We start from the raw sequence: 23,318 nt of genomic DNA, 5'->3' as shown, positions 1-23,318 counted from the left end.
CAGAGCCTCAGCAACACAGTGCCTGCCTGGCAAGTGCAAGGTCCTGAGTTCAATTCCTGATACCTAAAAAAAAAAGGAGGGGTGACTAAACAAGCAGATTTACAGGAAATAGAGACCAAAAGGGAGAGTTGAGACTTACCTTTTTTAAGGTAAAATAAACGCAACAGATCAGTCAGAACTGACTTACTGCGTAGGATTTTTTTTTTCTTTATAGATAGGCTTTAATTTTTAAAGCATCTTTAGGTTTACATAAAAATTGGGAGAAACTGCAACATTTACATACATTGCCTTTCTCCCACAACCCATTTCCCCTTTCGTTAATATTTTCCAATAGCATAGTGTATATTTTACAATTGATGAATGCAGGTCACACTGAAGCCCTTAGCTTACACTTGAGTTCACCTTTGGTGTTGTATAGGGTTATAAATTTCAACAAGTGCATAGAAGACCTATGTCCGCCACTCTAGTATCTTACAGGAAGCTTCATGGCTCTACAGGTCCCCTGTGCTTTGCCTGTGGATTCCTCACTCCCCACAACCCCAATGACCCCTGACAACCACTGGTTTCTTTTCTGTCTGTATAGCTGTGCCTTTTCTGGATTTTAGTTTTAGAGAACGAAATTGCTACTACCCGCCCCACCCCTTAGCTGAGCAAATTATCTGCACCTAATGTATTTCATCTGTTCTTTTTTAGTGAACAACTTCTCACAGCGGGAGATCGAAGAGTTTCTCAGTGAGGCAGCGTGCATGAAAGACTTCAGCCACCCTAACGTCATCCGACTTCTAGGTACCTTGGGGAAATGCAAGACGAGGGGCCAGGGAGGCTTGGCTAACTGTACTATGCGCTAGAGGAAAAGGACTTCAGTTCATGATAAGTTTACACATTGCACAACCCCTAAAATGTGTGGATTTCTTACCCAAAACATTTACCCATATGCTTCCACTTACTGAGGCCCACATGGATTAGCATTCGGGCTCAGGGGTGGGTAGAGTGTCCACAGAGCTCGAGACCGTAGGTACAAGAGCCCCACAAAGGCAAAGATGCACAAACTGGTTACATGACAATCTTTGTCACTCTAAGTTTATGCATAAATTAGATAGCAGTGAGGTAAAGCTATAAATAAAAGTTAACAAATTCAGTAAGTCATCTTTGAGAACTAATTTATGGACATGTTTCAAAATACTGATGTATGGTGGTACATTGACCACTGAGTATTTTGAGTGGGGTTTGATGTCATTTGGCTTTGTAACTCATGTTAGATAAAGAGATGAGGTTATCAATGGGTGCTATGTAAGTTTATTATTATTATTATTATTATTGTTGTTGTTTTAATTTGACAGTGCTGGGGGTTGACCCAGGGCCACATATCCGTTCAGCAAGTGTCCTACCCCCGAGTCACATACCAAGAATGAAAACTTTCTGCTGACTTTTTGCTTCTGCCCTGTGGCTTGATGCATAATAAAATTCTTTGGGGGAATATTTCACATTCCTTTGAGATCCACAGTGTAGGAAGATGTGAAAACAAATGTTTAGATATTATGTCAAAGAAACAGCCCCTCTTCACTTGCGGCTCTTGGTTTTAGCAGACTCTGAGAACAATTGTACTTTGTCATTGCTTGGAATAGTGCAAGCGCTTTGTGAGCCGAGCATCAGGTGATGGGCTCCACTGGTTCTGGAACTGCATGGTAAAAGGGCATTGTAGCTTCTCATTATATAATGGCTGAAATTTGGGGAAGTGGATTTCACTGACAGACCCTCACAAAGGAGGGGCACAGCTGAGGATTGAACCCAACCAACGAATACACGCTGTGCCACTGAGCTGCACCCCAGCACCCCCCCAATTCTTTTAAATAGTTTTAAGCATCTAAGTGGTTGCAGTGGATTTCTTCATACTTCAGTATTTAACTATCACATGCAGCTGGTTTGCCCTTGAATTCTAATACGGTCACTACCCTCAATCACATTCAGTCCAACAAAAACTCCTGGGGATCTAGGCGGCTGTATCTAATTTACTACGGGTTGATGTTTTTGAGAGCTTATGTGCCCTAATCTGAAAGAAGTAAAAGGCAAATAAACACGTAGCACAGCGTGTGTGTGTGTGTGTGTGTGTGTGTGTGTGATCTTCTAGAAAACCGCTGGGCTGTTTGCTTGGCAGCTCCTGTTTCAATTCGGCCACTGGGCCTCCAGGGCTTCTTTGGGCCCGGTAACAAGGGCCCTTTGTGACTGGTTCTGCTTTTAATTCCAGGCGTGTGTATCGAAATGAGCTCTCAGGGCATCCCGAAGCCCATGGTGATTTTACCCTTCATGAAATACGGGGACCTGCACACCTACTTACTGTACTCCCGGCTGGAGACGGGACCAAAGGTAACGGGCCCTGGCACGGCCCCTGGAGGGTTCCGGGCTTCCTTCCATGGGGCAGCCCCGGATCTGACTTGCAAGATGCAGGGGAAAAGGAGAGGGCTTTGTTCAGCACCCCTGTGCGCCTGGGGCTTGGACTGTGGTGTCTGCCCTCACAGCAGGCCTGCTCGTGGGTGTTTCTCTCTCTGTCTTCTGGCAGGTGGAAGCCGGCTGTGCCGGCTTGTACTCAAGGCCTCAATGACTCTGGGACCCGGAGGCCGGCTCCCAGTCTGTACCTCACACCCCTCATAGCCCTAAGCTCCCAGATCTCGCTGGTATTGGAAAGGCCTTGAGCTGTCCCAGCCCAACGTGGTAACACAGGTCCTCAGCCCACTACTTGGGAGACTGAGTCAGGAGTATCATGAGTTCAAGGCCAGATGACTTTTCTCGGTAAAAAGAATTTACAGAGCTCTTCTCCATGTTTTAGGTTTCATCCTTAGAGATGTGCCTAATTTTTTTTTAATGAATGTACACTTTCCTGATTTTTGTTTTTGTGTTGTGGTGCTGGGAATTGAACCCAGGGCCTTTGCACTGAGCTACATCCCCAGCCCTTTATTTATTTGTTTTGAGACCATTTCTCACTAAGTGACTAAACTGCCCAAGTTCTGTTTGAGCTTGTGATCCTCCTGCCTCAGCCTCCCAAAATACTGGAATAAGAGTGGCTCTTGACAGTTAATCAGTTGTAAAGTCAGTTGTAGTTAAATACAGTGAGTCAAGAGGACTGCATACCTGACGTTTTTACAGCGTCGGGAACATTATCCTGGCTATTTAGGCTTCCCAGCCATAAGGATGGGGCAGTCTACCAGCGCGGAATGTCACTGTAGCGGCAGTGACAGGTCACATAGGAAGTTTAAGAGAGAAGACTCCTTATACCAGTTTTCAGGTTTGACTTCATGAATTACAGCTTCGGCCCATAGTTGATGGAGACCTTGCACTGGGGCCTACCGGTCCGGAATGAAAACCACATCCTCCTGCCCTGTTTCTTGTGGACTGAGCAGGAGCTGTGAGCTGTGTCCTGCCTCTCCGAGCATCTGCCCCCTTTCTTTTCTTCGCTTGCCTTCTCCATGTGCGAGAAGCAGCGGCACTTGTGGGCAGGAGGGCTCTGACCCGGACACTGTGAGAACACGGTGGGGCTGGCCTGTGGCACTAGTCACCCTGATGAGGATTGAGGCAGCTCCTGCATCACCGTGTAGAAGAGCACAGGCCTGGGGAGTGGCTGGCCCTTCAGTCTATCCTGGGCTTCTCTAACACAATCTCCTCTGTCCGCCCTAGCTGCCATCCATAGCAGGACTCTGGTGAGTGCAACTAAAAACACCTGCTTACATTTTTCCTTTCGCAAATCATGCATTTTGCTGTCGTGTCTGAGAACTCTTTGTCTAAGCCTAGTTTTTTGTTTTTTAAGGTTTTTCTCTCCTGTTTTCTTCTGAAAAGCGTAGGGGTTTTTCCATAGTACGCTGGCATCTAGGACCTGTTTTGAGTTGCATTTTCTATGACGGTGTGAGATTTAATTCGGGGTGCTAGGCGGCTTTTCTGTTTGGTTTTGTCGGGGATTGGATTTTTTTTTTTTTTTTTTTGTCTTTTTCATTTTTATCGGTACCGGGGATCGAACTCACGACCGCCTGCTTGCAAGACAGGTGCTTATGCCGCTGAGCTAAATCCCCAGCCCCTGGGGGTTGGATTTTTGCATGGATAATCACAATCATGACTTGTGAAAAGACTGCATGTCCTTACTCCACTGAATTGCTTGCATGCCTTAGTCTGAATCTCGCTGGCTGAAAACATGTGAATCTGTTTCTGAGTTCTCCTTTCTGTTCCATGAAACTGCCTGCCCATCCTTCGCTCCCAAGGCTTTGCTGCTTTGTAAGTCTTAAAATTGCAGCAGTGTGTACTTCCTCCCACTCGATTGTGCTTTTTCAGGATTGTTTTAGCTGTCCTACTTTCAATACCCTCCCGGATAAATTTTAGAATCAGCTTGTCTGTGGCTGCCAAAGATTCTGCTGTGATCTTATATTCTTTTGAACAAAATAACAAGTGAAGGAAGCCAATTCCACAGCCTTTTACTAACTAATGAATAGTTTCCATTTGAAAAAAATACAAGGCTATCTTCAGTTATAAATGTGAAAAAGGATGTATTTTTGTATTTTGATACTTTGTAGCTGTAGATAAAGAGGAAGACACAGAGTGCATAGATGAACTGGAAAATCATGCTTTTATTCAAATCCTTGCTGTCGGTTTGGTCAATTTCCCGGGAATAAAGGCCTTTTGTTCCTACCGGAGTAGCTGTAGCCTAGGTCCCAGGGCATGTAAGCAGGCCACTCCCACAGGGCCCCAAGTGCCACCCTGCCCGCTGGGTGAACAGCACCCTTGGAAGTGTGCGGAAATGAAGGCACAGGACCAGGTGACCCATTGTCCTGGAAGCTGGCAATACAAGGGTGGCAGCTGCAGTGACCTGGGCACCCAACAGCCTGCTTAGAGCTTCGGGGAGGAGATGAATTCGGAGTGGGGCTTTTTGTTTTTTTTTTAATATTGCACACTGCCGTCATGTTTGTCCTCAGCCAAGCGGTGAGAACCAAATGGAAAAAGATGAGAAATACATAGCCAAGAACAGAATGAGCGATCTGAGCATGCTCGGTGGTTTAGGAAATAGGGCATCTTGTGTGATGAGGAAAGCGAAGTGGTAGAGGGACGGAAGGTGAGTGATAAAGCAGGGCAGGATGTGCCTTTGAGGTCTGCAGCAGGAAATGTGACTTCTCCAATATGGAAAAACAAAGCCAGTTAGAATGGCCTTTTCGAAGGAGATACAGGATCCCCCGTGACCAAGCCCAGTGGTAACACTGCTCCAGAGTTGCCCTACACAACAGTTCTGTCCTCAGCATTATCAGGTATCAGGTCCTGATATCAGGTCCAGGTGTCAGGTCCCATCTTGTGGCTTTTCATTTGTGACCAGCCGTCCTCAAGGTTACAGATGGCAGCCACATCTCCAGCCATCGCAGCCTTACACACAGCTTCCAGAGACCGGGAGAGAAGCTTTTGCACTCCTCCCCACATCTTCCTCCATTTTCCTCTACCTTTCCTTGAAGAGGAACAGCATGTTTTTCTGGGACAGCACTTTTTTTGTTTGTTTAAAAACAGCTTTATTGTGATATAATTCAAGCATTATGTAATTTATAGATTTAAAATGCTCAAGTCAGTAGTTTTTAGTATAGCCACAGAGTTGTGTAACCATCACCACAGGCAATTTTAGGATACTCTCATCATCTTACCAAAAAGAAAAAAGAAAGAATGAATGAAAGAACCAAACCCACACTCTTTATTCACCCCCTCCCAACCCTCCTCTTCCCCAGAGCCCTAAGCAACCATTGACCTACTTTACGTTTCTCTGTATTTGTCTGTTTTGGACATTTACTTTAAATGGAACCATATACATTCATTCTATTTTGTAAATGGCTTCTTTCGCTGAGCCTAATGTTCTCAAAGGTCAGTGATACTGTAACACAAATCTGTAATTCATTCCTTTTTACAGCTCAGGAATATTCCATGTGTGGGTATGCTACTTTTCATGCAGTTTGTAGGAATATTCTCTAATTATTTTTGTAAATGTGTTTACACTGACACATGCTCTAAATTCTCTTAGGTATAGGTCTAGCTGTACAGTTACTGGCACAGATGGTAATAATGTTTAACTTGGTGAAAAACTGCCAGATTGTTTCCCAAAAGAGCTACATTATGTTACTTCCTCACGGGCAATGTAGGAGAGTCCCAGTTTCTCCACATCCTCACCAACACTTCTGATTATCTGACTTTTTTCTTCTACCCATTCCAGTAAGTATGAATCACTTTTTCAGGGTGACTTTGATTTCCATTGCTCTCATGACCAATCATTTCAAGCATCTTTTCAAGTGCTTCTTGGCTACTTGTATTCATTCTTTAGAAGAGTGTTTATTCTGATTTGTTGCCTATTTTTAATGAGACTAATTGTGTATTTATTATTGAGTTTGCAAGTTTTGACTGTGTCCTAGATCCAGTTTTATATCCTAATCAGATCTATGCTTTGCAAGTATTTCCTCCCATTGTGTGAGTTGTCTTTTCACTCTTTTAATGGTGTCCTTAGGAGCACAAATGCTTTTAATTTTTATGAAGCCTAGTTTATCTTTTTTTGGTGGGGATGCTCGTACTTTTGGTGTTATATCTGGGAAATCATCACCAATCCAAAAGTACAAAAGACTCACCCTTATCTTTTCTTCTAGGGGTTCTGAAATCTAGGCCTTTCTTTTACTTTTAAGTCTTTGATCCGTCTTTCTATCATTTTAGTTGATTTTTGTGTATGGTTTGAGGCAGAAGTGGAGCTTCACCCTTTGCATGTAATTCTTTACTTGTCTCAGAACCATTCCTGAAAAGAACATTCTTCTCTGTTGTCAGTGGTCTTGAAACGTTATTGAAAGCTCTATATGGTTTATTCATGGATTTTCAAGTCAGTTCTGTTAATCTGTATGTCTGTCCTTACCTCCTTCCCACACTGTCTGAATTACTTTTTTTGTAGCAAGTTTGAAATCAGTGTGAGTCCTGAAGCTTGTTCCTATCCAAGCTTATTTTGGCTTCCTTATATTTTCACATGAGTTTCAGAATCAACTTAGTAAATTCTACAGAGAAACAGTTGCTATTCTGATAGGACGTACATTGACTCTACAACTCCATGTGGGGAGTATCACCATCATAACAAAATTAAGTCTCCTAATTCACAAAGACACAGGGTATTTTTCCAATGCCTTAGAGAGATGCTGTGGATCCATTCATGGTAGCCGGGAACTTGCAGGAAGCCATCACTACATTAAAATATTTCACTATTACATGAAGGTTTTCATTGGTTATCCCTATAATGATAACAGAGGCAGATTTTCTACTTTGATTTTTGCAACATAGAGAAAATGCTAGACTATTGAAACTTATAGGATGTCTCTAGTGAAATGAAATGGATACTGCTGACTTTTTTGCATTTTGGTCCCATGATAAAGGGTGAAGAATAGCTTGATTGCAACTGGAAGAAGAAAAGCATTGTCTTAGTTATTTTTTACTCATCACTGGGACAAAATACCTGATGCCCAAAGTTGGGAAGGGAAAGGTTTATTTCTTACAGTTTTTGGAGGTTTCAGTCCATACTCAGTTGGCTCCAAGGCAGGGTGGCATGGTGGGGCTGCAGTTCATGGCAGCTGCAAACAGCAAGCAGAAACCAGCAAGAGAGAGAGACACACACACACACACACACACACACACACACACACACACACACACCTTCTCCCTGCATTACATTGTATGCTGGCTCCACCCCTATGTGGGTGTAGCACTGACATCATCAATCCAAGCGCTAGACAATGAACCAATCACAAATGCATAACGCAAATGCATGAGGCCTTGGGGCCACCAACATAAACCATGACAAACATCTTTCAAACCATTTCAAATAAAGGGGTAGCACATAGGCTGTGTGTGTGAGGCTCTGGGTTCGATACCCAGCACTGGGAGGCAGGAGACGGGGGATTTGGAAAAAAATGATAGCAGATATGAGTAAATAATCGAAACAGCCCTGCCTCCCGAACTCTGTAGCTCTCCATCACACACAGCCTGCCCTTACTGGACCCAGACCCTCGTCTTCTCTTCTGCCTGGCACGGGCACCATATGCTACTCACAAGGCTACTGTGGGTCATCTTTGGCCTCGTAATTTTTTTTTTTTTTTACTTTTTTTTTTTTTTTTTTTTGTCTTTTTCATTTTTATCGGTACCAGGGATCGAACTCATGACTGCCTGCTTACAAGGCAGGCGCTTATGCCGCTGAGCTAAATCCCCAGCCCCCGGCCTCGTAATTTATGAAAAGGAACAAAATGTCAATCACTGTAAATGCTTACAAAGACAGGAGAAGAAAATGTGCTATTTTCTGAAAAGTTTTAAGAGTTGCTTTCCTTCCAGTGAGTCTTTTTTCTTGTTTCCTCCACGCCTAGCATATTCCCCTGCAGACGCTGTTGAGGTTCATGGTGGACATTGCACTGGGAATGGAGTATCTCAGCAACAGGAGTTTTCTGCATCGGGACTTAGCTGCTCGGAACTGCATGTAAGATCGGGGGCCATCGTGGACAGTGTTGGGGCTTCATGGTGTTCGTTCTTTGTGAGACTGGGGTGGGGACAGCCTAGTGCTGTTGAAATAGGGAGGCAGACTGGAGGTGTAGCTCAGTGTGTAGAACACTCGCCTACAATGCCTAAAATGGAGAGAAGCTAGTTTGGGAGGGGACAGGACTGCTTGCTTAGAATGGGATTTCTGTGGCCCTAACCCTTGTGAGGGTTTTGTTTGTAGGTCTTCACTGTTACTGCTTCCAAGAGTCTGGTTGGTCTCTAAAGCTTTTTCCTGTGGTTATGTTTTTATTTTCACCTCTCACTCAACTACATATACCAGATGTGATCTTTGTGACCCTCAGCTGGCTTTGCATCCAGGGTTATGTCAAGTGACATCATGGCAATAATAAATAATGACCTGCATAACCTTAGGGACACTGGTAAAAGTTGTAAAGATTTCGTTCCTACTTCATCCTGCTACTTCCATGTAAAGAACTTTCATCTGATGAGTGCGGTCAGGAAAGCTTTATGAGCCCACCAGGTGAGGGCTCATTGTATGAGAACTTGGGACTTTTAATTCTCCCCATTTCTTCTGTCTGCTCCAACAGAGCCATTATCCCTGTCAACATTCAAAGGCAGTAACTATTTCTCCCTTTTAAGCTTAAATGTTGCAAGAGGGAATGGGCCTTGAATATATTGTCATTTTTTTTTTAAAGTAGCACAAAACTTTCTTTCCTTTTTTGGTCTTTTTGAGACAGGATCTCGCTATGTAGTTCAGGCTGGCCTCGAGCTCACTTTGTAGCTCAGGCTGATCTCAGACTCTCAATGATCCTCCTACCTCAGCCTCCCAAATGTTGGGATTACAGACATGTGCCACCACACTTGGCTAAAACTTTCTTTTCAATGAGTTAAGAAAAACTAGCAGAATAGATTAAACAAATTAGCATATCTATTGAAATATGGTTGAAATGACAGAATAGAGAATTTGGGGAATCATTTGAACTTCCCCCTATTTCCTATTTCTGTATCTTCTCTTTTCTTTTATTTATATGTTTATATATTTCAAGTTTCTCAGCTAAGAGAAAGCATGTGACATTTAAGCTTGTGTGTCCGCCTTATTTCCCTTAACATTATATTCTTGTTTCTTTCTCCTGGTCAGAGATGTGGCACCTGCCACCTGCTCCTCTCAACTTTCCTCCATGTCCTTTTTCTTTCCCCTCATTTTAAAATTTAATTTAATTTAAATTTTTTGGCACCAGGATCAAACTCATGACCTTGTGCCTGCCAGACAAGTGCTAATGCCACTGAGCTAAATCCCCAGCCCATCACCTCATTTTTTAAAATCCCAAAGGGATTATTACTGCATTTAAATACTTTTCTGCTATGGAGGAGAGAATCATGAAAACCTTTTTTTCTTTTAACATTTCCTTTCTATCTTTCCCAACCAGGTAGGTTGAGCAGCTCTCCAGTTTGCCCTAGACTGAGAGATTTCCCAGGACATGGGACTTTTAGTTTTAAAGTCATTATCAGGCAGAAGCTGGGTGTGGTGACACATGCCTGTCACCTCAGCTCTTGGGAGACAAAAAGGCAGGAGGCTCAAGACTTCAGCGCAGTCTCAGAGAAACAAAAAACGTTCATGTCGAGCAAACAGGGACAAACTAGCCACTTCCTTTCTCTTCCTTTTCCTCTTCCTCCTCTTCCTCCTTCTCCTCCTGTCCCTCTTTCCTCTCCCCGCTCTTCTTCTTTTCCTCCTTCTTGTCCAGGGTCTGTTTTAGTAGCTTGGATTGAGCTGAGGATTTAGCTCAGTGACATATGCGCCTGCCTTGTAAGCGCCCAGTTGTGAGTTTGATCCCCAGTACCGGTAAAAAAAGAAAAAAAAATAGCTTGGATTATAAATGCATTTATGTTGCTTTAATTTTCCAATGAGTTCCTCAAGCACCCACCTGACCTCCTCACCGAGTGGCCTGACTGTCCTTTGCAGCATGTATTTCCCTCCTCCCTGGTCTGCCTGGGGACTTGGTTGCTCCGCAGGGCCTTGACACCTCCAGGCACCAGCCAGGAGTGCTCCTGGGGCCCTAGATGCATGTCCCCAGCTGCTGTGCACGATTGCTCTTTCTGGGCCAGTCCCCACCCAGACCAGAGCCAGGCAAGACAGTAGTTTCCAGCTGCGTTTGATACGTGCTTTGCTTCCGAGGTTGCTAAGGACCTGAACTTGCTCTCTGCAGGTTGCGTGATGACATGACTGTCTGTGTGGCCGACTTCGGCCTCTCCAAGAAGATTTACAGCGGCGATTACTACCGCCAAGGCCGCATTGCAAAGATGCCTGTCAAGTGGATTGCCATCGAGAGTCTCGCAGACCGAGTCTACACAAGTAAAAGCGACGTGGTGTGTATATGGCTTTGATTTAGGGTTCCTGGATGCCAAGGTGGGGGCACTCAGCAAGAAATGAGGGGAGGTGGTATTGCAAGGCATTCCACCCTTTTGCAAGATGAGAAGCGGGAACACATGCAGAACTCGTGGTTTCTTGCCAGTTGCTTTAATTCAGACCGAACAGAAGATTCTGATGAAATGTCCTGACATTCAGATCTGTGTGTTTCATAGGACTTTCATTAATTTTTTCTTTTCCGTTTTCTTTCTTTCTTTTTTTTTCTATAAAAGGAGTAACTTACTGCCCACTACTTAAAATATTTCATATCCACATAAATTCAGAGAGTTAATGATCGGTGCCTCTTTGAAACTATATGCTATATTATGAGGTGCTGTGTAATTATACCCTTGGCCCAGGAAAACACACCACAACAGCAAAGCCGAGGGTTAAGCAATGTCCATGTGAGATGAGGCTGTGCCTGCCTTTATGAAATTTCCCAGAACAGCTTTCATCAAAATGGGGAACTGTGACACTCCAACCCCACGTTGCTGCCCTGCTGGGACAGCAGTGGGTCTCAGACATAATTGCTAGCTTTGTGCATGGTCATCAGGACATTAAGGAAGTGACCTTTCCCGATGAAAAGGTCCATTCAGCCTTGGTGGAGAGACTCGCATCCTAACTTGTTGTTGTTGTTCTCAGTGGGCATTTGGCGTGACCATGTGGGAAATAGCGACACGGGGAATGACCCCCTATCCGGGAGTCCAGAACCATGAGATGTATGACTACCTTCTCCACGGCCACAGGCTGAAGCAGCCCGAGGACTGCCTGGATGAACTGTGAGTGAGGAGTGTACCCTGTGTCACTGGGGATACCGCACACGTAGCCACTTGACTTGCAAAGACCTGAGGAACACACAGCCACTGGGGCCTGGGGGCCATTAGCCAGGTGGGCATGTGCAGAGGGGGACATCTGCAGATGTCTGAAGAGTTTCCTACCAGTAAATAAGTTTAGTTTCTGGATGCATGAGGTACTGGACTGATTCCCTACCTCCCTCGGGTCCCCTTAACCTACTCATCATGTACAGCATTTCAGACACACGAATCACATTTATATCCTTCCTCAGGAAACTGGAAACAGGAGCCAGTGACTCTGGAACCAGGCTGGTCAGCAGAATTGCTGGGGGCCTGGAGATTGTGATGCTGTTGGTACAAAATAGACTTAGAAATAAGATAGTACTTAGCCAGGTAGAAGCCATCCCAGCTCCAGTCACGGTGCACATCCTGTCCCAGCAGAGCCCGCTCTGTCCTCAAGGCCACATGTGATGGAGAAGAGACTCACACCTTGGGGTGAACAGGCCAGGTCCTGCCTCCTCACTAACCATGCGTGCGGCCACGGCAGCTGACTTAACCTGCTGTGCCTCATGTTACCAGCTACAAAAGTAGTGAGCAGTATTTTCTCCAGAGAGTTGCTATAAAAAGGTTAAATAAAGAATTGTACAGAATGTTCAGCTTGTAGGAGGCACACAGAAGAAACCCTCGTGGGGTAATACCAGCTGTTATTAGCACCCTTATAAACTGATCTCTCCCGAGCACCTTGCCACCCTGTCCATCACAGCGGGTGTAAGGTTGCCTGTGGCCTGGCGATGTGACTCTTCCTGAATGGTGAGACTCCTCCCCGTATTATAAGGGCCCCAGGTTGGCAGAGGGGCATTCTCACCATGCTCAGTGTAATTAAAAAAAAATACAGTGGTTGTGGTGTTCTTTTTAATGTAACATAGTGAAAGACACATGGCCATTAATCCTTCTCGCAGTACTCCTGTCTGCTTTGAACTTGCTTGGGCTGGGCTGGGGGTTTAGCTCAGCGGCATAAACGCCTGCTTTGCAAGCAGGCAGTCGTGAGTTCGATCCCCGGTACCGATAAAAAGGAAAAAGACAAAAAAAAAAAAATGTAATGAACTTGCTTGGGCTTTTGCTCCCCCCACTTTCTGAAGCAGCTCCTCAAATCCTCTTCCCTGAGTGGCCTTAATTTCTCTCTCGTAGCTCCCTCGAAGTCCTGAATTGATTCAAAATGTTCGCTTTTACTTGGGGGCAGAGTCAGAAGTTGACTGATTTTGGGGAACTTGCCAGGGTGGGTGGAGAAGGTAGCGAAGGACACCCCACTGTCATGATTCTGCGAGCCTGCCTTTCCACTGGATGGCACTCAGTGGCACTGGCCAGATGGTTGATCACAGTATAGAAAGACACAAACAGAAGAGGACTCGCAGAACTGCTTCAGAGAGTGGCCAAAGGGATAGGATAAGTGTGTTGGAAATGGAGCTGAGTGGTGTTCTGAGAGGGATTCATGGCAGTGTGACTTTTACTGTCATTTTTTTAAAAAATTTAAACATTCTCGGTGGCTGTCTGATATTACACAGAAATAAACATTATAGGCTGGTCCGATGGCAGTGGGTTATCAGAACTTATTAACATTAGTGTCACTAAAGTTGGTATACCACCCCACCACTGCTAAATTTGACTGGCTTTATAAAAAAAAATAAAGAAAGAAAATAAAAAAAGAAATAAACATTATAAATTCCTTAAAAACACCTTGAAGTGTTAATTAAATTAGCTCTAGGGTTTTAGGATAGATTTATTTGTTTATTCTTAGTCTTTTTGAGGCAGGGTTTTGCTATGTAGTTCAGGCTGGCCTTGAACTCACAGCAATCCTGCTGCCTTAGCCTTCCAAGTGCTGGAATTACAGGTGCGCACTACCATGCCGGCCTTCGGGGTAGTTTTTTAAAAGTCAGAAGCATGTTTGCTTCTGAAAATGAGGAGGACTTTGCATCAGACCATACTGCCTGGGAAGGATTCTGTTGCAATTCCTCTCTTTCTTTTCCATGTGCACTAAAGGAAATTCACATTTGTAGCAATGAGCTTGGTCCTGGCAAGGTCTGAGCTATGTCACTTGGTGGTTTTTAGATGTTTTCACACAGCCTCAGACAAGGGGATGCTGAGTCCGTGTTCTTTGAGATGGTTAGGTGGCAGGGTGGCAGAGTCAGCACCCGTGGGCGGCTGGGGAGCCAGGCAGACGCAGACAGGCTAAGTTCCCCCACAGTCCTGTGGCCAGCACGCTGGTGAGCAGAGCTCCTTCCTGATCTCAGCTCACTTCTCGGTGCTGTCAAGCAGCCTTGTCCCTGAGAGGGCTCTGTGCTTCCAATCCCAGGGCATTTCCTTTTAATAAGTGAAATGAACGTTTTGAGCCTCTCGGCTGGGATTGCTGCATAAACATAGCTGTGCTTTGTTGCCCTTTGGTTTTTCAAGTCGACTCTGAGAAACAGAACGTTATCACTCAGAGCCCCTCTGCACCCTGCTGTCTGACCCTGCCCTGGAGGAGCCACCTCCTTGCAGTATCACCATCTCCAAGTGACCAGACTGCTCCTTACTCCCCAAGGTGCCCCCCTCTGCAGCACCTCCACCCAGTTCCATGGGACAGTCCCCCTGAGCTCATGTCCACCCTGCAGCCCTCAGGATCCTCCCCATCACCTTTGCTGCCATGGTTCCCAGCAATGGCTCTCATTCCCTGGTCCTTGAGAGGTGCCTTATTCTGTCTTTGCTCCACTGGACCCCTTCAGCCTGCAGATACCCTTCCAGACCCTCCTGCTCTTCTATTCACATGGTGGATACTGTCACACCGTGAAGCCCAGGGCTCCATGGCATCTGGCATTAGCGGGTAAGCAAGTGGAGTGTGTGGGTCCTTTGCTCTCCCTTCTTCTCACCCCTAGGCCCCTCATACATTGTTTGAGTGGTAACTGCATCAGCCCCTCTCACATTAAAAATCCAAGGCTGGGGTTAGCTGAGTAGTAGACCCTGGGTTCCACCCCCAGCACCACAAACAAATACAAAACATTACAATATGACCATGGCATGCTTCTAGCCATAATCAACCTGTGGTTCCCTGTTGTCTTTAGAGTGAACCCAAAATTGTCAGGCTCTCACCTGTGTTAGGCAATGTGGCTAAGGGATAAGAAGCTGGGCTTTGGACCCAGGTTCCCCTTGTTTTGGGAGGTAGTTGCAGTCCTGTCCTGGGACACAACATCCCCCTGTTCGGTTCCTCGAATGTAAAAGGGAGATAACATGTGACAGCGAGGTGTGCTAGCTGAGTGAGCCAAGGTCCAGGGAAGTATTTTGCATGCTGGCTCACAGTCAGTGGTGAAGCAGGTACCTGGTGTTGGGTGGGCTGGCGCTGCCCCTGGCTGGCAGTAGGTCCTTCCCAGTCTTTCTCCTTTCCAACCTCAGCTGCCCTACTGGGCAGGGACCTGCATCTCTTTCCCAGTGACACTGCTGGGAGGGTCAACGTTTAAGGCACAGCAGCCCCCACACACAGCAGGACTCACTGATAATGTCCCATCTCTGTTGTCCACCTAGGAGATCAGAATTAGGGGCTCCTCCATAGGACTCCTTGCCATGCCTCACAGCACTGTCCCTCATCTCTACCCTCCCACACACATCCTGTGCCCACCTCAGCTTTCCTGCATCTGGGCATTGAGAGCCTGAAATATTGGTAGGCACAGGGCTGGTCCTGCCTTGGCTACTGCCTCTATGGACCTCAGCTCACAGCCTCCTGCCCCTGTGGGTAGAGTCCTGTCTACCCCTTTCCTTCTACCTGATACAAACCAGGGGCCCAGAAAAGGAAAGGGGTGAGAGTTACAGTTGGCCAGATGGCAGCTAGGATCAGACCCTGGCATGGCACACAGCCCATACAAAGCGGGTGTCCTTTCTCAGAGCAGAGTTGCAGCTGCGCACTGCCCTGCCATCATCTGACAGCATTCTTTAAAATTGAGGTAGGATGGACGCAACACTCGGTTTTCCCATCTTAAGCACTTCGCCTGTATCTCAGTCCCACCAAGTGCCTTCACGCTGTTGCGTAATGATTCCCACCATCCATCTCCTGAACTCTTTTTATCTTGCACAACTCAAACTCTACCCATTGAGTAACCCTCCCTTCCCCGTCCCACTGCAGCCTGTACGATTACATCGTTTAAAAAACCTCAGCAGAAAAACAGAACTGACCATTTACAACAGCAATCACCAATCTTATTTTTTTTTCTATCCTTAAAATTTAAATCACTGAATATCCCAGCCCTTCTATCAGCTATCCAGGCACAGGACCTCCCGTTAATCACCTTGGGTCACCATGGAATCACTCTTTTGTGCAGTCAGTTAAACAGTACACATGCTCACTGTGTCTTCACATTTATATTTTATAAAGTATTGGACAGAAGATGAAAAGGAGTATCAAAGTGCTATTACTATTATTCCAGGTGAAAAAATACATAAGGTATTTAAATACTTTCTCATCAAACACAGAACAAATTAAAGTAAATTAAATAGGAGCAGCCCTTTGGTGAAGTAAGGAAAAGACATCGTGCCCCTAAGGACGGAACTTTCTCCAAGCTCATCTCAGACTGCAGACAATCAGGGCTCTGTGGAAAACAAGGAGTCATGCAAAATTGATTTACACCATGAAAACCTCAAAAGCAGAAACAAAAACTGTTTGCCAAGCCCCAGTTACCATCTCCTGAGGGTACTACAGGGAAATGAAAGAGAGCTCCTGTACCTTAAATGACACTTGGGATTGTGATGCAGGCAATTGTGCACCCTTCTAGCTTGGTGCCCCAAGTTCAGGTTCTGTCCCTTCATGGGCGTGGTACTTCGAGAGTTCCCACCTCCCGGAAGAGTGTGTGAATGTTGCGAAAGACTGAAGAAGTAGACAAAAAGACAACATTATCAGTGTGCAAGGTTGGCATCTGTGTGGGCAGCATGCTACATCACTTTAGAATTAGCCAAAGGACTTTTAAATATAAATATGGAAATTGCTTATTTCTGCTCTTAAATACCAGTAATGTATGGCAGACATCAAATCATTTAAATCATTTAAATCCAGGTCATTTTTTTAATTGAATGGTATTAAATATCAATTTCTCAAAACAGGAAAGGATCAAAATGAAAAGATAATATAACTCACTCCTTTGATCTGCTAGTGATTCCTAATGATCATGTCTCTGCTTGATTGTGCTCCTTTTTTATAATTCTTAATTATAGTAGACATCAGAAATGAAGGAACCACTCAGGAGAAGGCCATCCCTATAGAACTTGCCAGAAAGGATCATGAAAAGCACTTGGGCGTAAGACTTGTTCAGTAGGAGTCCGATCCCCCTGCTACCTGCATGGCCAGGGCACGTGCCACAGCATCCTAGAATGCACTAATTATGCACAAGGTAACAATGACAGGGCTGATAGGAAGGGGATGCTCCATTCCACATGCCTTCCCTCTATGTGCCACCCCAGCTCCTGGCCTTCTTATCCCTAAGGTCACCTGTGCCCCACCTAACAGCTCCCGTGATGACAGCCTGCTTTGATATATCCAGTAAAGATCAGCAGACTTTTTTTTGTAAAGTGCCAAATATTATATAGTTCTGGCTTTGTGGGCCTCTCATACAACCACTATAGCAAAAGTAGTCACGAGACACAAATAGAGGTAGTTGTGTTCTAATAAAATGGGATTTGCAAAGCAGTCAATAGAACATGGGCCATAGGGTGCCAAACTCTGTATAAATGAAAAGACCACTAGGCGTGGTGATTCATGCATATAATTCCAGCCCTTAGTGAGACTGAGGAAGGAAGGTTGCAAATTTGAGCCAAACCTGGGCAACTTAGCCCCTGTCTCAAAATAAGAACATAAAATGAAAAGGCCTGGAATGTAGGTCAGTGGTAGAGTTCCTCTGGGTTGGACTTCTACTGGGAAACAAGGAAGCAAAGAAGGAAGGGAGGAAGGAAGGAATTTTTTATTTTGTTTTATTTTATTTTTAGTTTTATTACTGTCTTTTTGAGTCAGGGTTTTGCTATGCAGCTCAGGCTGGTCTTGAGCTCACTTTATAGTCCAGGCTGGTCTCAAACTCACAGTGATCCTCCTGCCTCAGCCTCTTGAATGCTGGGATTCCAGATGTACACCACCATACCCAGCTCCAAAGGAAAGGGTTTTAAATACTGCTTATGTGTTTAGGAAGCCATAGTTACTTTATACATCTGCTGTCCTTGGAACTAGAGTCACTTTCTTGACAAATGCCCAAGGACCATTTATAAAAGCTGGATAAACATCGGGCCAAGAAAAAGAAAATCTAGATAATTTCCATCAAAAAAGCTAATTACATTGTAATTAAATTAAAGATTACATGAAGACCATGAGGTGGGAGGCCCTGAGGCGGTGATGGGAACCCTTGAGAGCTTTGGATGAGGACAGACAGCCAGCCTGCTGGCACCGCCAACTGTCCTTAGGGAGCCAGGTGCCCAGTCTGCAGACCACTCACCTCTTCTTCGCTTCCAGGTACGAAATCATGTTCTCCTGCTGGAGCGCGGACCCCTTGGACCGACCCACCTTCTCGGTGCTGAGGCTGCAGCTGGAGAAGCTCTTGGAGAGCCTGCCTGACTCCCAGGACAAAGCGGCCGTCATCTACATGAACACCCCGCTGCCCGAGGGCTGCGACGGCTTGGCAGAGGGCCTGGCGCTTGCTCAGCTGGACATGAACATCGACCCCGACTCCATCATTGCGTCCTGCGCTCCCGGTGCCACGGTCAGCGTGGTCAAGGCGGAGGTCCATGAGAGTCAACCTCAGGAGGAGCGGTACATCCTGAATGCAGGCGGCGAGGACTGGGATGACCAGGCTGCTGCTCCCTCTCCTACGGTGCCCGGGGCAAAGAACAGGGTTTGCCCGGAGGACCTACTGGGGCGGAATGGGGTCTCCTGGTCCCGCTGCAGCACGCTGCCCGCGGGGAACTCAGCCCCCGACGATATTTTGTTTGCAGATGACTCCCCGGAAGAGTCAGAAATCCTGTTGTGAGCCAAGCCAAGGGACAATGTGCCAAGGCCAAGTGTGTTCCTCTGCCTCAGGAGGGTTCCGCTCTGCTTGGTGTTTCTATCTGAACTTCAGTTGAGCCCAGGGCCTTTGTACTAAGCTGCATTCCCAGCCCCAGCTCGCCTTCTTTTTGAGAAAGGGTCTTGCTAAATTGCCCAGGCAGGACTGAAACTTTGGATCCTCCTTCCTCAATTTCCCAAAGTCCTGGGATTACAAGTGTGTGTCCCCAGCCCAGCTGCTTGATGTTCCTAGTACAGTATTTGTTTTGTAAGCTCAGTAAATTCCATGGCCCCAGAGCACCAGCTGAATGTTGTCAAGTAAGTCTTCATTACAAACAAATAACAGAGCTGAGGGTGTAGCTCAGTGGTGGAGCCCGTGCTTCCCCCGCGCCATTAAAAAATAAAAATACATAATATATTTATTTAAGGAGAAAAAACTATATGTATATAGTGGAAAGAGACAGAGATATTGTATTTTAATAAAAGGTGACCTATTTAACTTACCTTGCAGGACTATGCTATTCCTCAGTGCTAACAGTTGTACAAAGTTGTTTTTTTCTTTTTTAAGTTCTTGTTCATCGCTGTTAAATATGAAGATATTTGTAAAATGAAATGCCACATTTTACCTCATTCCTGGTGAGGAGGTAAGATGTGCCTTAGTGAATCGTGGGTTCATAGCAGTGGTTCACTTAATGTGTAAAGTTTTATACTTGACTAACTTTCTGATGACTTCCTAATAAAATATGAATGAGAGGGTGTCGAACGTTCTCCCAGCTCAGAACAACAGTGGTCCAGCAGCCTGGGCGCTGGACCCAAGGCTTTGCCAAGCTCTCCCTGCATGGCTGGTTCTCACCCCGACCCTTCTCGGTGCTGCTTTTTTAGAGAATTGGAAAAACCACCCAAGGATCTGTAGCTGAGAAGTAAACAACACCAAGGGACTGAAAAATATAATCTGAAGCCAGGCATGGTGGCGCATGCCTATAATCCCAGTACTTGGGAGGCTGAGGCAGGAGGATTCACTGTGAGTTCCAGGCCAGTTCAAGGCTAGTTCAAGTGAGTTCAAGGCTAACCTGAGCTGCACAGTGGAATCGTGTCTCAAAAAAAAAAAAAAATATATATATATATATATATATATATATATTCTGATTGGAAAGATTTATAGTCAGCTATAAGAGAGAGTACGACTTTGGCAGAGAAGGGCACAGCCCCTGCAGTTCACACCCTACCCTCCTGTTTCATTAGTTAAGGACTTGTCATGTCTCGAGTGTGTTATATGAGCTGTCCCATTTCACCTGTGGGTCACTGTACCACGAGTGGCCGTGCTCTTGGCATGGCTGAGCCAGGATCACGGCCCATATCTGGACCTACAGTAGAGTCAGAGAGTGGTAGAGCATTTCATTAAGCGTCTGTTTGGAGGTTGCACTAGTTAGCTTCTCTTTACTATGCCCAATTACTAAGGCGGATAAGTTAAAGGTTTACATGACTCAAAATCTGGAGATTCCAATCCATATCAGGTGGCCCCTGGCTGGGCCTCCGATGAGGTTGGCAGGTGACCATATCAGTGTGAGCTCCTGTCATAGTAAGTGCTCACATTGCTTCCCAGGAAGCAGAGAGGACAGGTCAGGGTCACACAATCCCTTGGGGTACCCCCAGCAACTGAGGGCCTCCTCAAGCCCCCATGCTGTTCTCTGTAAGACGCTCATCCACCCCTTAGCAGGGGTCTCGCGCAGAGCTGCTTGACTTCCTCGTTTTATTTAATAAACGTACCATTTACCACGTGCCAGTCATAACAAGTCTCCCAGATAGGTACTACTCTTATCCCCACTCCGCAGATGGGTACACAGAGGCTGGATGAACCATCTTACTGTAGGACAGAGGACCATGGCAGTGAGTTGAAGTGTTACCTGTTGAGGGTCACTGGCATCCTTGGAACCGAGTGTTACCACAGGGATCACCCAGGGTTCCAGGCCTACATAGGGCTCAGAGACACTGCCCTGGTCTTGGTCTGGTCCAGAGCCCAGTCTCCAGGGCAGGCACCTCTTCTGATACTGTGAAATAGTCCGGGAGAAATTGTTCCTGGGTTTGGAAAGGGTCAGCACAGTTCCAATAAATGCCAGCATTACATTTTGTCAGTGAAAGACAAAGCAAAGCTCACCAGGTCCTGTAAAGATGATTTATGCTGTCAAAAATGTTTAAATCGTCGGTTCTAAACATCAATAAAACTTTTTCATCACCTACTTGTGAAAAGTTTCTTGTTGATAGAGACTGTCATGAATTTGAAGAACTTTGCATTTAAGTCTTGACCAAGAATTGAGGATGACCAAGCAACAACAAAAAAAACACCCAATATAGAAAAACAGTGTTATCCTTTATGAGCTAAATATGCAGAGATAAAATTATGGGAAAATGTTACTTGGAACCTTCATGTACATTTAATATTAGATATGGAAACTGTTACACTTTGTATTTTATGTTTCTCAATTTAATTACATGAAAAAATGTAAAATGACTAGTTCATCAGAAGTCCTCATCATGTCCGATTGACTCAATATTTTCTGTGTGAGTTCTGCCACAGGAAAGTCTAAGAGCCAATCAAGCTGTGGTTTCTGCCTTTTCTTGAGACAGCAACAAACATACCAGGGGAATTCACTTCATCCAGCACACAGCACCAGGGTATTGGTTAAAGTGGTGGCACATGCCTAGAATCCCAGCATTTCAGAAGCTGAGACAGGAGGATCTCAAGTGCAAGGCCAGCGTGGGGCTACGTAGTGAGATCCTGTCTGAGAAAGCAAAATACAGTAAGACAGAACCAGAAAGGAAAGAAGTGGCGTATAGAGATAGAACAAAGCCGAACACCATGACTCTGCATGTTTATAGCTCTAAGAACTTTGAACCTGCAGATTTCCCCCTTAGTCACTTTCAAAGGCTTGAAACTTTGGAAAAAATTAACTTTCCACCGACCCATCCAATCATTGGCAAATTCTTGGATGGTCTTCTGAAGGTAAGCAGAGCACAATTTTTTATAATCCCTGTTTTGTAAGTGGGTCTTATGAGCAAAAAGTAGAGCACAGGAGACTGGAAGAAACAAGCCTTGCCATTGTGTACACGGAGCTGGCACAAGGGTTGGGAGTCAGGAGGACAGGAAAAGAAACACTTTCCGGAACTGCATGGCCTGCAGGTTGAGACTTGCTCTGCATGATGAAACCTTTTCTCCTCTACTCCCCTCTCCTCTCTTCTCCTCTCTCTCTCTCTCCCTCTCCCCTCTCCTCCTCTCCCCATATCCCCTTTCTCCTTCTCTCTCTCTCTCTCCCCCTCCCCTTCTCTGTTTATATCTTTTCTATGTTTTCTCTTTCTTGCCTTTTTGCTGAGAAGACCAGCAAGGACCAGGACATCTGCTGTGAGAAAACTCAAGTGTTCTGCCCACAGGCTGGGTCACATGGCCAGAGGCAGGGCCGGATGGGTTTGTCCTGCTGGGTCTCCTCCTGGCACTATGCACCACCACGTGGCGCCAGCCTTTCCTTGAACAATCTGCAGGAAGACACCTGCATCTCCTCCTGCAACACCCTGGGCCAGAAGGAAGGAGCTGAGGCAGGGACTTTGGAAGAAGTTCACTCTTTCCATTTGAGGCATCATTCCTTACCTAGGCACCACAAGGATTTTTACTAGAAATGCTGCTTTCTCTCATGGTGTTAATGGCTGCTTCAAAAGTACCACAAACTCACTCAGAGGTGAAAATTAAACAGAGAAAGAGTCCACGTTAGCCAGCAGTGCACACAGTCAGGAAAGTGCAGGGCGAAAGACAACGGTCCTCGTCCCTCACCTCACACACCCCCTGGTTCAGGAGCGAGCATGCACCTCCTCTTCTCTAAGGACCTTGTCACAGAGCCAGGGACTGACCGTGTGGGTCACGGCAAGCGTGGAGGCTTTATCAACAGCATGTGAGGACCTGAGGAGGCCCAGAGCGCCATCCTAGCAAGACATTGTCTCTCTGCCTCCATGTCCACTGGACCAAGCACGAGTTCCCCATTCAGGAAACCGCCCAAACTACCATGTGGCCTTGTGGCCAGACCGGTCCTCATTGATGAGCGTCAAGATTCTGTGACTTCTCCTCGTCAATGGCATAGCGAGTGGGAACTTGTGCTGAGTCAGGGGGGAGATGGCCGAACCCCAGATAAACCCGCTGCAGCAGCACCTTCACTTCTCTAAAGACGCTCGGTCCCTTGGGGTGACAATGGCAAAACAGGAAGTCTGGGGTTTCAGTGAACACCTCCACAACACAGAACGTTCCCACACTTGGATTTTAGTTTCTCCTTCTTAAAGCTCTAAGTAAAAACAAAACTGCTGTTAACAGGTGCTGGGGGCAGTGGCGTCCACTCCAAGGCTCTTGTCCTGCTCTTTTAGAATTGGATAAGACAAGCAGAAAAACATACAAGTTTTACATTTATTAAAGGTTAAAAAAAAAAAAAAAAGTAGAAGTGCTCTGGAAAGCAGAGTTCCGCAGAGTGAGTTTGGGCCGGTAAAGTAAGAAAGCCAGTACAGTCCACCAGCGGAGTGCAGAGCA

The 23,318-nt window shown here is 45.7% G+C and overlaps 1 protein-coding gene across 3 annotated transcripts in view; it reads left to right on the top strand.

Moving 5' to 3' along the window:
* Positions 1 to 20,994, top strand: part of Mertk (MER proto-oncogene, tyrosine kinase) — a 98,586-nt gene extending 77,592 nt beyond the window's left edge. For all 3 annotated transcript variants that reach the window (XM_063229982.1, XM_063229980.1, XM_063229979.1), the window contains 6 exons: positions 694 to 786; positions 2,246 to 2,364; positions 8,391 to 8,500; positions 10,725 to 10,884; positions 11,567 to 11,703; positions 18,230 to 20,994. In XM_063229982.1, coding sequence (XP_063086052.1) covers positions 694 to 786; positions 2,246 to 2,364; positions 8,391 to 8,500; positions 10,725 to 10,884; positions 11,567 to 11,703; positions 18,230 to 18,743 — 1,133 coding nt within the window. In that variant the 3' untranslated portion in view covers positions 18,744 to 20,994. The remainder of the gene's footprint in view (positions 1 to 693; positions 787 to 2,245; positions 2,365 to 8,390; positions 8,501 to 10,724; positions 10,885 to 11,566; positions 11,704 to 18,229) is intronic.
* Positions 20,995 to 23,318: the final 2,324 nt, after the last annotated feature.

Source organism: Cavia porcellus, unplaced genomic scaffold (assembly GCF_034190915.1).
Source record: "Cavia porcellus strain 051 isolate PalLab524CR breed Dunkin Hartley unplaced genomic scaffold, mCavPor4.1 scaffold_18, whole genome shotgun sequence".
NCBI classification, from domain to species: Eukaryota; Metazoa; Chordata; class Mammalia; order Rodentia; family Caviidae; genus Cavia; species Cavia porcellus.
This window is presented reverse-complemented; position numbering and strand designations above follow the sequence as displayed.